General features: G+C 45.1%; 1 protein-coding gene across 1 annotated transcript in view; it reads left to right on the top strand.

The window, feature by feature from the left end:
- Positions 1-6,942, top strand: part of NUDCD1 (NudC domain containing 1) — a 191,686-nt gene extending 184,744 nt beyond the window's left edge. The window contains exon 10 of the mRNA XM_075352951.1: positions 5,938-6,942. Coding sequence (XP_075209066.1) covers positions 5,938-6,230 — 293 coding nt within the window. The 3' untranslated portion in view covers positions 6,231-6,942. The remainder of the gene's footprint in view (positions 1-5,937) is intronic.
- The last annotated feature ends 6,438 nt before the right edge of the window (positions 6,943-13,380 follow it).

Here is a 13,380-nt window from a genome sequence, read left to right on the forward strand (position 1 = left end):
GCTCCATTCAAAAGGGGGGCTCAGGACCTTTTTCTCCCTATTAATAGGTGTCCCAGTGGTGGGGAACCCTAGTTCTCAGACACTTATCCTCTATCTATCTATCCTGTGGAAAATGTAAACACTGCCCCCGCAGGCTCTGTGCATTCATAATACAATATGTAGGTTTTGCCTCTACATTGCGCCCATATCACAGAGATGTGTATTAGGCTAGGTTCACATTTCCGTTGTTTTGCATCAGTCACGTGCGTTGCTTGACGCTTGTGACTGATGCGTTGTACAACGGATGACAAGAATTGAATTAATTGTCGGACTCCGTTGTAAAAGAGAGAACGATCAGCTGATCGTTCACAATAGCCGGCCGGCTTTTGTGAGCGAACAGATAATCTCCTGGCGGCCGGCTAATGAGAGCGATCAGCTGATCACTCACAGCAGCCGGCCGCCGGATGATCAGCTGACCGCTCACAGCAGCCGGCCGCCAGGTGATCAGCTGATTGTTCGATCGCCGAGAATGTGTGGGGGGGCGGAGTGCGGGGTGGGTGGAGCCGAGCGGGGCCATGGCGCTGAGGACGTCAGGGCCGGGGACTGCATGGCTGGGGACAGGTGTGTGTGTGTGTGTGTGTGTGTGTGTGTGTGTGTGTGTGTACATGCGGAGTGCGGGAGGGGGCGGAGCCGAGCGGGGAAGTGTCGGGCTCCCTGCACACGTAGCAGGGTAAATATCGGGTAACTAAGCAAAGCGCTTTGCTTAGTAACCCCATGTGTACCCTGGTTACGTGTGCAGGGAGCCAGAGAGCGCATACGCAGCGAAAGCCTACGGATTGCGCTGCTCATAAAAGTTACAGGCTGCGTTCCTGCCGCCCGACGGTCAGTCGTTCCACGACTAATCAGTCAGGCGGAGGATGCAACGCAGCGTCATCAGTCACAATCAGACGCTCATACAAGTCTATGGGAACAACAAAATCCGCCAAAGGGATTCCGTTGTTTACCAGAGCCGCGGATTGTGACTGATTCAAATTGACGGAAATGTGAACCTAGCCTTAGATGCGGTTTACTATACTCGGTATGAGCGTAGTTCCATTTTGAACTTTTTCTATGATTTGTGCTGTGTATATATATATTTATATATTTTAACACTTTGTACCTCGCACCATCAATAGGTTTGTCGCTTAGAAAATCTGATCATCAATCTTAGTACTGCACATTTCACCATAAACTTACACATTACCCGATGCCTCTCCATCCATAGCCGGGCATCTGCAAATGAGATGAAAGTGTTTAAGATGGTGTGAAAATAAAATTGGTGTTGTGAGCTGAGGTTGTGTTAGATCAGTGGACTGCCGCGTCCATTGGAATAGCGTTAACTCATGGCTGTCTCGCAGGTACCATCACCCATACCAGGAGGACCTGGGGCGACATGACTGATCAGCCCTGCCGTACAATGGAATCCTGTTTCTATGGCAACAGAACTTTGGAACACATCGTAGTTTAGTTTGTTTCAACTTCCATATATACAAACATCACTATCGTCTCAGTATGAGATAAGACCGTGGAGATAGCGCTATAAAATGTGTATAATTTATAGCTCCACAAGAATATCATATAATGAGCAATCATCCTGTTCTCGGGTCTGGCTGGGAAGAAAGGGCTAGCAACATCCTTAAAGCATGTAGTCATGGGCAAAAGTGTTGGCACCCTTGAAATTCTTCCTGAAAATGAAGTATTTCTCCCAGAAAATTATTGCAATTACACATGTTTTGTCATACACATGTTTATTTCTTTTCTGTGTATTGGAACAACACAAAAAAACAAAAAACAGAGGGGAAAAAAGGTAAATTGGACCTAATTTCACACAAAACTCCAAAAATGGGCCACACAAAATTGTTCGCACCCTCAGCTTATTATTTGGTTGCACGGCCTTTGGAATAAATAACTGCAATCACTCGCTTCCTATAACCATCACCAAGCTTCTTGCACTTCTCAACTGGAATTTCGGACTCTTCTTTATAAACTGCTCCAGGTCTCTCATATTTGAAGGTGCCTTCTCCCAACAGCAGTTTTAAGATCTCTCCACAGGTGTCAATGAGATTTAGATCCAGACTCATTGCTGCTACTTCAGAACTCTACAGCACTTTTTCCATCCATTTCTGGGTGCTTCTTGAAGTATGTTTGGAGTCATTCTCCTGCTTAAAGACCCATGACCTAGGACGTAACCCAGCTTTTTGACACTAGGCACTACATTGTAACCCAAAATGGTCTAGTGATCTTCAGATTTCATGATGCCTTGCACACAGTGAAAGCACCCAGTGCCAGCGACAACAAAACAACCTCAAAACATCTTTGAACCTCCACTATATATTACTGTAGGTGCTATGTTCTTTCCTTTTTTGGCCTCATATTATTTTTGGTAAATAGTAGAAGTAGAATGATGTGTTTTACCAAAAAGCTTTATCTTGGTCGTATCTGTCCATAAGACTCTTTCCCAAAAGGATTTTGACTTATGTACATTTTGACACTATATTCTAGCTTTTTAGGTCTGTGTCAGCAGTGGGGTCCTCCTGGGTCTTCTGCCATAGTGTTCCATTGCATTCAAATGCCAACTGATAGTTCGCGCTGACACTAATGCACTCTCAGCCTGCAGGACAGTGTGAATTTCTTTGGAACTTGATTGAAACTGTTTATTCGCCATTTGGACTATCCTGCGTTGCAACATCAATTTTTCTCTGCCATTCACGTCCATGGAGATTGGCTACAGTGCCATGGGCTGTACATTTCTTGATTTATGTTATACATCATGGACAAAGGAACAGCAAGATCACTAGAGATGGACTTGTAAACTTGATACTGTTGATTTTTTTTAACAATTTTGTTTCCCAAGTCTTCAGACAGTTCTCCTCTCCTCTCTGTTCTCTATGGTTAGAGTGGCACATGTGTCGCCCACCTGCAGCGGTTGCCCCAGGGGCACCACTCCACCTTCGGGGACGCCACAGGGGCTTCACTTTTTGATATAACTGGCCACAGTTATGTCAGGTTTATTTACATGGGAGTCGTGACGCCACTCACTGTTTGCGGTCAGGGTGATGGGTGACCGCCACTGCAGGTTTAACGAGCGTCTGGGGCTGATGGGGTCTGCAGTCGGATGGTATGGCCTCCCGTGAGTGAGGCTGGCCCCAGGGGCTCGGGTGCATGGAACAACAGGTCCCAAAATAACTCAGGCTCAGTATAGTCTTTTAACTTGTTTACTCACTTTTGTTGTTATTGGTGAGGTAACCCGGGCGATGCTGAGATTAACCAGGAGGATCCAGGTATTCTTTAGGCTGGTCTAAGGGTAACCATTAACTCGCCTTTCTAGCACTTCTTGTTTTGGATAACCCCTGACTTGAAGTACCATGAGATTCATACAGGGAAGTTGCTACGGCTTTTCTCCCCTTTTTAGACCGTTTGCTGGCAGCGTGGACCAAGGAAGATGGCTCCTTGCTCGATCCTCCTTATGGGCCCCCTCGTTGCTGCTGATGCTCGGACTCTAGTTGGTTGGTGTGGGACTATGGGTTCCCTCGCCGGCAGGTTTATCAGATCAAATAAATGGACGTCTACTCTAGGGACCTGTTCACCGTGCGTGCCTAGGCACCAGGAGTCTCCGTACTCGACCAGCTGACTTCCTCAGCGTCTTTCTGACCGACTTGCTGGTAACCGTTCTCCCCCGCTAACGGCTACTACACGGGCAGGGTCTGACTAGCATGTCAGCGCGCTTCTCTCCTTCAGTAACCCTCTTTCTGCGCCTTCCACTATCAGAATGGTTAACTCCTCCTACTTTCCTTACAGCGGCTGCCACCTTAGCTTCCAGCTCCTCCCCTACACCCCTAGATGAGATCTGGAGGAACGCCCCCTCTTGGGTCTGCCCAAGGGTCCCCTCTAAGATGTGGGAGACCTGGTTGCTATGTGTCTGTGCGTACACATCCTATTCCAGCCTTTAGGATTACCTGGAAGTACTGCCCCAGCATGGGTGCAGTACTCAGTGGTGCCTGACCGGGTCAGGAGCTCCACACACACACACAGTCATGCAATGCAAAAATTGACTCAACTTCTCTCCTTTTTATCTGATTTTAGATGTGATATTCATATTGCCCACATCTATTACTTGCCACAGGTGAGTTTGAATGTGCATCTTATGCTTGTTTACCCACAATTTTGGCAAGGTGCTAGCAATTTTGCCCTGCTCCTTTTGATGGTTTTGGGTGAAATTACATCCAATTTGCCCCCTTTTTTTTTTTTTTCTTGCATTCTTTTAATACACAACAAAGGAAATAAACTTGTTTAACAAAACATGTGTACTGTAATTGCATTCATTTTCTGGGAGAAATACTTTATTTTTTGGAACAATTTCAGGGTGCCAACACTTTGGACAATGACTTTATGGCAATTACAATTCTCCCAAAATATCCTTGAGCCTCCCGGGAGGAAGGGGAGCCTCTTGGGAGGAAGGGAAACCTCCCAGAAGAGTTGTTTAATCACCCTGGCTCCAACACAGCCTCCACCCCTTGAAAATAAGCAGTTCGGGAAGGTTTCTTGTACATTAAGTCATCCGACGGAGATTAAAGCACACCATACAGTTTAAATAGCTATCTTGCCCAATTCTCCCAAACCTGGAATGCTTGTTCAGCCGTGCACAACTATATTCTCAAGCTGCTGTTAGCCATGTGTGGGCAAATTATCTCTGGCAGAACAAAAGGATCGGCAAACCAAAATTGGACATGCAGGTTTCTTACCTCCCCGAACAATCAATCCTGCAGGGCCCCTATAAATATTAGTCTGGACAAACCCATTGATATTGGCAAGTTCAGCTAATGTTAGTGTGTGTGTGGGGGGCTTCAGTGTACATTAAAGGGAGCATGAAATTGGGTCTTGTCAAGAAAGTAGGGCTGCCCATAGGTAGTTGCTAGACAGCCAACAATTATGTTTTTAATGGAATTGCATACAATTAAAAAAAAAATTACTGTTTTTTTTCAAAAACACTGCAATCTTTGCCTGCGGACCGTTTATGGTATCACAATTGGGTTCCATTCACTTAGTGAGTGTGCCCCATGTTGGATGAGGGCATCTGGATTTTGCCCAGAATTTAAGCTAGATTGAATACAAAGTTTCCTTTTATGTATGCTTTTGTTTGCTGTTTGTCTTTTTCGTTTCTTATTTAATACAACGGTTTGCGTTACTTTATCACACACTATCTTTACATAGTGTCTTCAGATAATTCCGTTACACAGATGCAATCAATCCAAGTTTATCATCATCCCTAAAGAACTCTGCTCTAAAGGCCGCTTTACACGCAACGACATCGCTAACGAGATGTCGTTGGGGTCACGGAATTCGTGACGCACATCCTGCCTCATTAGCGACGTTGTTGCGTGTGACACGTACGAGCGACCGCTAACAATGCAAAATACTCTCCTAATCGTTGATGGTTAACACGTCGTTCCTTTCCCAAATATCGTTGCTGCTTTTGGACGCAGGTTGTTCGTCATTCCTGAGGCAGCACACATCGCTACGTGTGACACCCTAGGAACGACGAACAACACCGTACCTGCGTCCTCTGACAACGAGGTGGGCGTGACTTTCCTGGGTTGCTCTCCGCCCCTTCACTTCTATTGGATGCCTGCTGTGTGACGTCGCTGTGACAGTGCACGAACCGCCCCCTTAGAAAAGAGGCTGTTCGCCGGCCACAGCAACCTCGCTAGGCAGGTAAGTATGTGTGACGCGTCCTAGCGATATTGTGCACCACGAGCAGCAATTTGCCCGTGACACACAAACGACGGGGGCGGGTGCGATCGGCAACGACATCGATAGCGATGTCGCTACTTGTAAAGTGGCCTGAAGTCTATAAAAAAAAAACACCATTCTTTCCACTTTCTGTTGGTCTCATCTTTAATGTTTTTTGTCACTTTCTAGGATACGTCCAAGCGTCAAAGCAAGACAAGAAATTTTTCACCTGTGCTCCAAACTTCTGCTACGCTGCCCTCTGCGAGTGTGTCCGCCGGATATTCCTCTACCGCCAGCCCACCCCCATGTCCACAGTATTGTACAACAGGAAAGAAGGCAGACACGTAGGACAAGTTGCTAAGCAGCAGGTTGCGAGTCTGGAGAGCAGCGACCCCATCTTAGGATTTCAAGCTTCCAACGAGCGACTGTTTGTTCTAACCACAAAGAAGTTATTTGTAATAAGGGTAAATACTGCCGGCTAATGAGCCATCCCCCCGTGTCTTTCATCTCTGCTCACTGCCGGTCACAAAACTCCTACGTGAGCCTTTGAAGTTTGTATCCAGGCGGCTGCGTTTTATAAATGGTTTCATAATCTTCTTGTTCACAAATAAAATCTTAAAAGCCAATGTATCCTGTACAGCATATAATGGACTGGAAATACTGTGAACCGCACACAGATATAATGCATTCCCTGCAATTTTATACATGAATGAATGGAACAGAGCACCAGTTGCTGTAGTGAGATGGTGAGCTACAACCAGTGGGTGACCTAAAGACCTAAAGGTTTCATATGTTGCCTAATGAACACCCTGAATAGTGGCACATGACCAACCAACTTTCTGCTAGAGGGAAATATTTAGGGCTCCCATGCACATTAAATAGATGTCTACCAAACTGTTTGTTTCCACAAGATCGGCCGAACTTCCAATGTGTACGGGGGCTTTGCGACTTTCCCACAATTAATGTCATAGGAGATAAGATTGTTGAGCGGAGGTTTGAATTGAATTTTTGATCCTTTTGTTCTGCAGGCAGATGAGTCTTACAGCAGCTTGTTGCAGATTGCAGCTTTCAGCAGAATATCAGTACACAGATATTGTGGATGAATGAATTTTAGACATACAGTAACCAATATCTGCATAATCACACTATGGAGGATGACAGGAGAGATAGCGATGTTACCGTATTTTTCAGACCATAAGACGCACTTTTTTCCCCCCCCAAATGTTGGGGGGAAAGTGGGGGGGTGCGTCTTATGGTCTGAATATAGGGCTGCGGGGAATGAGGGTGCTGCGGTGGAGCGGGTAATCGGGGCACGAGCAGGCTGCAGCAGCGCCTGCCGTGACCACGTGGGCCCGCTCATTACATATGCACGCCCATCATCCCGCCCATCTCTCAGCGCTGAAGCTGGCGAAGACAGGTGGGCAAGGGATGCGCGCATATTAAATAGCCTGCCCACATGATCACCCCTGGCAACTACAGCCTGGAGTGATCATGTGCGGCTGTATTCACTGCTCCCCGCGCATCATCATCAGCGCGGAGTGCAGTGAATCAGTACGGCATACTCACCGTTCCCTTGCAGCCTCGCAATCTCCTCATGTCTGCCGGCCGCTCGGTGTGGAGAATAGCTGTGCTCACAGCGATGACGTCATCGCTGTGCGCACGTGTCCACACAGCCGCGCCGGCACATACAGGAGGACATCGCGATGCTACAGGTTTCGTGGCCGACTCCACACAGCGCTGCCGGCACAGACGGGAGGAGGAGCCATGCTGCGTGGAGCGAGGAAAGGTGAGAATAAACGTTTGTTTATTTTTTTTGTGTGCCACAGGATACAGGACATATAGCAGGATGATGGGGGTATATGAGCAGGATGATGGGGGTATATGAGCAGGATGATGGCATATATAGCAGGATGATGGCGTATATAGCAGGATGGGAGCACATACCACGATGGCAGTATATAGCAAGATGGGGCTATACCAGGATAAGGGATATATACTGTATATACAAGGCAGGAGGATCATTACCAGGATGGGGTACCTTAGTAGAGAATTTGGGGACATTACCCCCATAATGGTGTCAGCAGCAGATCCTCGCCCCATAACAGTGTGTCATGACCACATTTTTTGCTTAAAATTTTATTTTCCTATTTTCCTTCTCTAAAACCAGGGTGCGTCTTATGGTCCGGTGCGTCTTATAGTCCGAAAAATACGGTATATAAAACACTCTAGAGAGGAACCACTTGCACTTTATCTAGCTAGAACAAATAACAGAATGCCGTTTGCGTAACACAGTCCCTCCACGGTATAAGCCTGCAGTTGTATACTCCAACATTCTGCTGTCCCCATAGATCACATGAAGGATTGGCCGAGCATTCATGTATTTCACCGATAGATATCTGATGTGTATAGACACCTTTTAAGCCAAAAATGAATCCAAAATGTTACAATAAAATGCTACGCCATCCTATACAACTGTAGTCTCCAACCTACAGCTTTCTTGCTGTTGTAAAAAAAAAGTACAGATTCCATCATCGGAACGCTTCATTTGTTGATTTAGGCTTACAAAGAGAAAAAAAGTCTTTATAGGGGTTGAATATGGTATGGCATGTTAAATCTTCGGATAGCAGAACGCAATGATCCACTTTGAGTTTTAAGGGATATTTTTTGTTACTAAAACTAGTTTTCTGGGTAGTTTTAACAGATACAGACATTAGTTTTAAAATTGTAGTTGAAATTAAAGGAATTCTAAGTAACTTGTCATTTTCAGTCGAAACACTTTATCAGAGTGCAAGGATCAGACTGCGCTCACACTGAATGACTTGGATACCAAGGTTGACAGACATTTCAGCTTACCTAGTTTCAATGGAAGTCACCGTTTATTTGTAGCCTTCCTCACCTGTTTACCCTCTGAAATATAGTTAAAGGAGTTGTTTGAAAACAAGTTATCCGCAAAAAGGGTGAAGACTTGTTGATCAGTGGGGGCCCGACTATTAGGAGCCGCACAGAACTTTGATCCTCATTAGAATGGAGTGGCACTGCCCATGCTTGACCCTATGATGCGGTGCTTCCCAACAGCTCCATAGAGAATGAATGGAGTGGCTGTTTAACTGACCTGCAACGCCATTTTGTAACTGTAACAAAAATTTGCCTATCTGCCGATTGGCGTGATCCCTGGTGGTGGGACAACCACCAGTCAGCAAGTTATCACATATCCAATAAGTCAATAATTTGTCTTAACCGGACAAACTTTAAGCTTACAGGTCCTTTTATACTGCAAGTTTATCGTAAATGAGTCTTCCTAGGAACGCTCGTTTCACGATTTCATCGTTCTCAGCAGAACATTGTCCGTCTTGTTTTAGCAGGACTCGTGCTGCTGAGAACATTGACAGCCTACATGCACTGAACGATCTGTTATAGATTGTACAATGCGTGTCGTCAGAGCTGACTGCCAGTGTGAACATGGTTTTAATCCACCACTGATCAGTAAATACGTTGTTCATCAGCGGTTGTTTAGTGCCTTCGGTTCATTTGTGTAAACAAACTTTAGAGCTCGGCTCTTATATGTACAGTTAGGTCCAGAAATATTTGGACAGTGACACAAGTTTTGTTATTTTAGCTGTTTACAAAAACATGTTCAGAAATACAATTATATATATAATATGGGCTGAAAGTACACACTCCCAGCTGCAATATGAGAGTTTTCACATCCAAATCGGAGAAAGGGTTTAGGAATCATAGCTCTGTAATGCATAGCCTCCTCTTTTTCAAGGGACCAAAAGTAATTGGACAATGGACTCTAAGGGCTGCAATTAACTCTGAAGGCGTCTCCCTCGTTAACCTGTAATCAATGAAGTAGTTAAAAGGTCTGGGGTTGATTACAGGTGTGTGGTTTTGCATTTGGAAGCTGTTGCTGTGACCAGACAACATGCGGTCTAAGGAACTCTCAATTGAGGTGAAGCAGAACATCCTGAGGCTGAAAAAAAAGAAAAAATCCATCAGAGAGATAGCAGACATGCTTGGAGTAGCAAAATCAACAGTCGGGTACATTCTGAGAAAAAAGGAATTGACTGGTGAGCTTGGGAACTCAAAAAGGCCTGGGCGTCCACGGATGACAACAGTGGTGGATGATTGCCGCATACTTCCTTTGGTGAAGAAGAACCCGTTCACAACATCAACTGAAGTCCAGAACACTCTCAGTGAAGTAGGTGTATCTGTCTCTAAGTCAACAGTAAAGAGAAGACTCCATGAAAGTAAATACAAAGGTATAACGCAGAATAAAGGATATTTTTTGCACGCGATGGAGTGAGTTGCCGCATTCTGTTCTAGGATTCGTGGTTATGGACTTGTGTTGTTGCTGAGCACCGCTCCACCAGGCATCTTCAATCCAGGAGCAGTTAAAGTCCAGAAACATTGATTCCATGCAACTGGCGGTTCTTTGATGCTTTACTGGGTATATACGGTCTGTACACATGTGCGTCTGCAGATTTGATGTATCTTGTGCTTGCTGGTCCTGAGGAAGGGAGCTGAGCCTCCTGAAACGCGTAGACCTATGCCAAAATAAAAATACATTGATTCAAGATTACATCTGGGATCCTTGGCGCGGTTTTTGAAAGCCCCGTTCCACTACCTCTCTCTGTTATCTGCCGTTTGGGGTACTGCTGCCGTGATCCACATACATGCTGCTACAGGAGTTGTGCCTGTCACAACCCTGATTGGTGAGTAGGATTACTCTTCTTTACCCCCTGGTTATCAGGGTAAGACCCTATGCGCTTTCTTTTCCACAGGTCCTTTGCTTTTGTATTTTTCTACTTTACAAGGTCTTGAGACTGGCAAAGGATATCAAACATCTGCAAATGTTCTTAACAATGGATGAGCAAAGCGATTCGCAGGATCCTGATCCATCGCCACATCTGTATTTCGAAGCTGCCGAAGAGGAGCCCTGAAAGCTGCCCCCTACTTTCATGGCGTCACTTGCTCCTCATTTGACTAGTGGGCAAGGTGCCTAACGCCACAATGATGGTGTGTTAGACTAGTTATTCGAAAGAGGAAAAGTAGATGCTGGAAAGCAGGAGGTGGTTCTCAGAACTCCCACTTGGCAACCTACAAAATACTGATGTGACCTCTCTACCAGGATCCTGTGAATTTATTCACTCATGTCTATTGTTATCCCTTTCGGAAGCGCATCAGGTTGGGGAGAAGAAAAAATTAAAGAATGAAGATAGTCAAAAATGGAAAAAAAAAAGGCATTTGGAAACCAATAAAGGAAGCCTTCGTAATGGAATGTAATTAGTAAAACTCAACAATACAAATTTTGGTTATAAGGATCTGTCTAATGCTATTAACCAAGGGCCTCAGTTTTGAAGCATGGAACAGTTTGATATAGTAGATTTAGATATTGATCTGTTTAGAGCAATCTGTAAATTTATCCTCCACAAGAGTTTTCTGTGGGCAATAGAGCTCGTTTATGTATACACACCTACAACATGACGTGAGCCGAAAGATGCTTGTATGTTCCTAAGAAATTGCTGTCGTTCTTGATGCTGTACTGAACATTACGTCCATATCCTCATCTTACCCACTACAAATAATTAAAATAAAGCATGAAACCATCTCCAGTGACTGCTGATGTCCTATTGCTTGACTGACAGCTTTCTGTCTATATTGTGTCATGTATTGGATATGGTAGCAGCGACAAGGCGACAGTCAACACCTGAGCATGAGATATGCTTTTTACCCATGGCTTGTTCAAGGAGGTCCTGAAAGCAAAAAAAATGTCAACCTATTGAGTTTGCATTTATGGCCAATATGAAAACTGCAAATGTTCAAGATTTATGCAGTAAAAATATGCTGAACAAAAATATAAGTGTAACACTTTTGTTTTTGCTCACATTTTTCCCTAGATGAACTGAAAGATCTAAGACTTTTTCTATGCACACAAAAGGCTTTGGCCTCTTAAATATTCACACATTTGTCTAAATCTGTGTTAGTGAGCACTTCTCCTTTGCCAAGATAATCCATCCCCTTCACAGATGCGGCATATCAGGATGCTGATTAGATAGCATGATCATTTTACAGATGTGCCTTAGGCCTCCTTCACACGTCCATGAAAATCACGCACGTTTTTCGTGAACGTGTATTGGCCTCCATGTGCCGTGTTTATGGCACATGCGTGTTCTCTATGTGCTATCCGTGATAACACAGGGAGAACGGAACTTTCTACTCACCTGTCCCTGGCGTTGCTGTCCATGGTGCTTCGGTCTCCAGTCCTGTCGACTCCCCGCTGCTGCTGCTTCCAGCCCTCAGTGAAGTGAATATGCAATGAGCATAATGTGCGTGGGTCAGAAGCAAGTGACAGCAGCGGCAGAGACAGCAGGGCTGGAGAAGGTGAGTACAGAAATTCTTCTTCTTTCACAGGCACGTGTTTTTTCTCCGGTGCGTGTCACACGGATCACATCCCTGCGGTCCATGTGACACCCGTGATGCGGGAGTAAAACTGACATGTATATGTGTGGATCACACAGGCACACGTGTTCTCCACACATACACACTATCCATGGCAAAACACGCACGTGTGCACAGACCAATTGATTTTAATGGGTCTACGTGTGCCCGTGTCTCCGGCACGTGAGGAAACGGACGTGTAAAGGAGGCCTTAAGCTGGCCACCATAAAGGGCCTTTGTAAAATGTGCAGTTTTATCACACAGCACAATACCACAGATGTCGCAAGTTTTGAGGCAGCATGCAGTTGGCATGTTGACTGCAGGAATGTCTACCAGAGCTGTTGCCCGTGAATTAAATGTTCATTTCTCTACCATAAGCCATCTCCAAAGGTTTTTCAGAAAATTTGGTAGTACATCCAACCAGCCTTACAACCGCAGATCACTTGTAACCACCTCAGCCCAGGACCTCCACATCCAGCATCTTCACCTTTAAGATGGTCTGAGACCAGCCACCCCGACAGCTGCTGTAACTATCGGTGCATAACCAAAGAATTTCTGCACAAACGGCCAAAGACCATCTCAAGGAAGCTCATCTGCTGCTCGTTGCCCTCATCGGGGTTTCCACCTTATTGCAGTTTGTCATCGTAACCAACTTGTTTGGACAAATGCTCACATTCAATGGCATCTGGCACATTGAATCCCAGTTTTCACTGTACAAGGCAGATGGCAGACTGGCAAATGGTGGTCACATCAGATTTTGACTGGTTTTCTGACCCCCTGGACTTCCCAAACACTGTAAAACTGCACATTTTAGAGTGGCCTTTTACTGTGGCCAGCCTAAGGCACACCTGTGCAATAATCATGCTGTCTATTCAGCATCTTGATATGCCACACCTGTGAGGTGGATGGATCATCTCAGGAAAGGAGAAGTGCTCACGAACACAGATTTAGACAAATTTGTGAACAAATTTTCATGCAAGATGGCCTTTTTTGTACATAGAAAAAAATCTTAGCTCTTTCAGTTCAGCTCATGAAAACTGGGAACAAAAATAAGTATTACGTTAATATTTGTGTTCAGTATATAAAAAAAATATTATGACGGAAACAATCTTACAATCAGTTAAATAAAAAGTTGAGAGCATTAAAGGGAACCAGTCAGGTCCTATATGCGTTCTAACCTACAAGCAGGGT

The sequence above is a fragment of the Anomaloglossus baeobatrachus genome, chromosome 6, assembly GCF_048569485.1.
Source record: "Anomaloglossus baeobatrachus isolate aAnoBae1 chromosome 6, aAnoBae1.hap1, whole genome shotgun sequence".
NCBI classification, from domain to species: Eukaryota; Metazoa; Chordata; class Amphibia; order Anura; family Aromobatidae; genus Anomaloglossus; species Anomaloglossus baeobatrachus.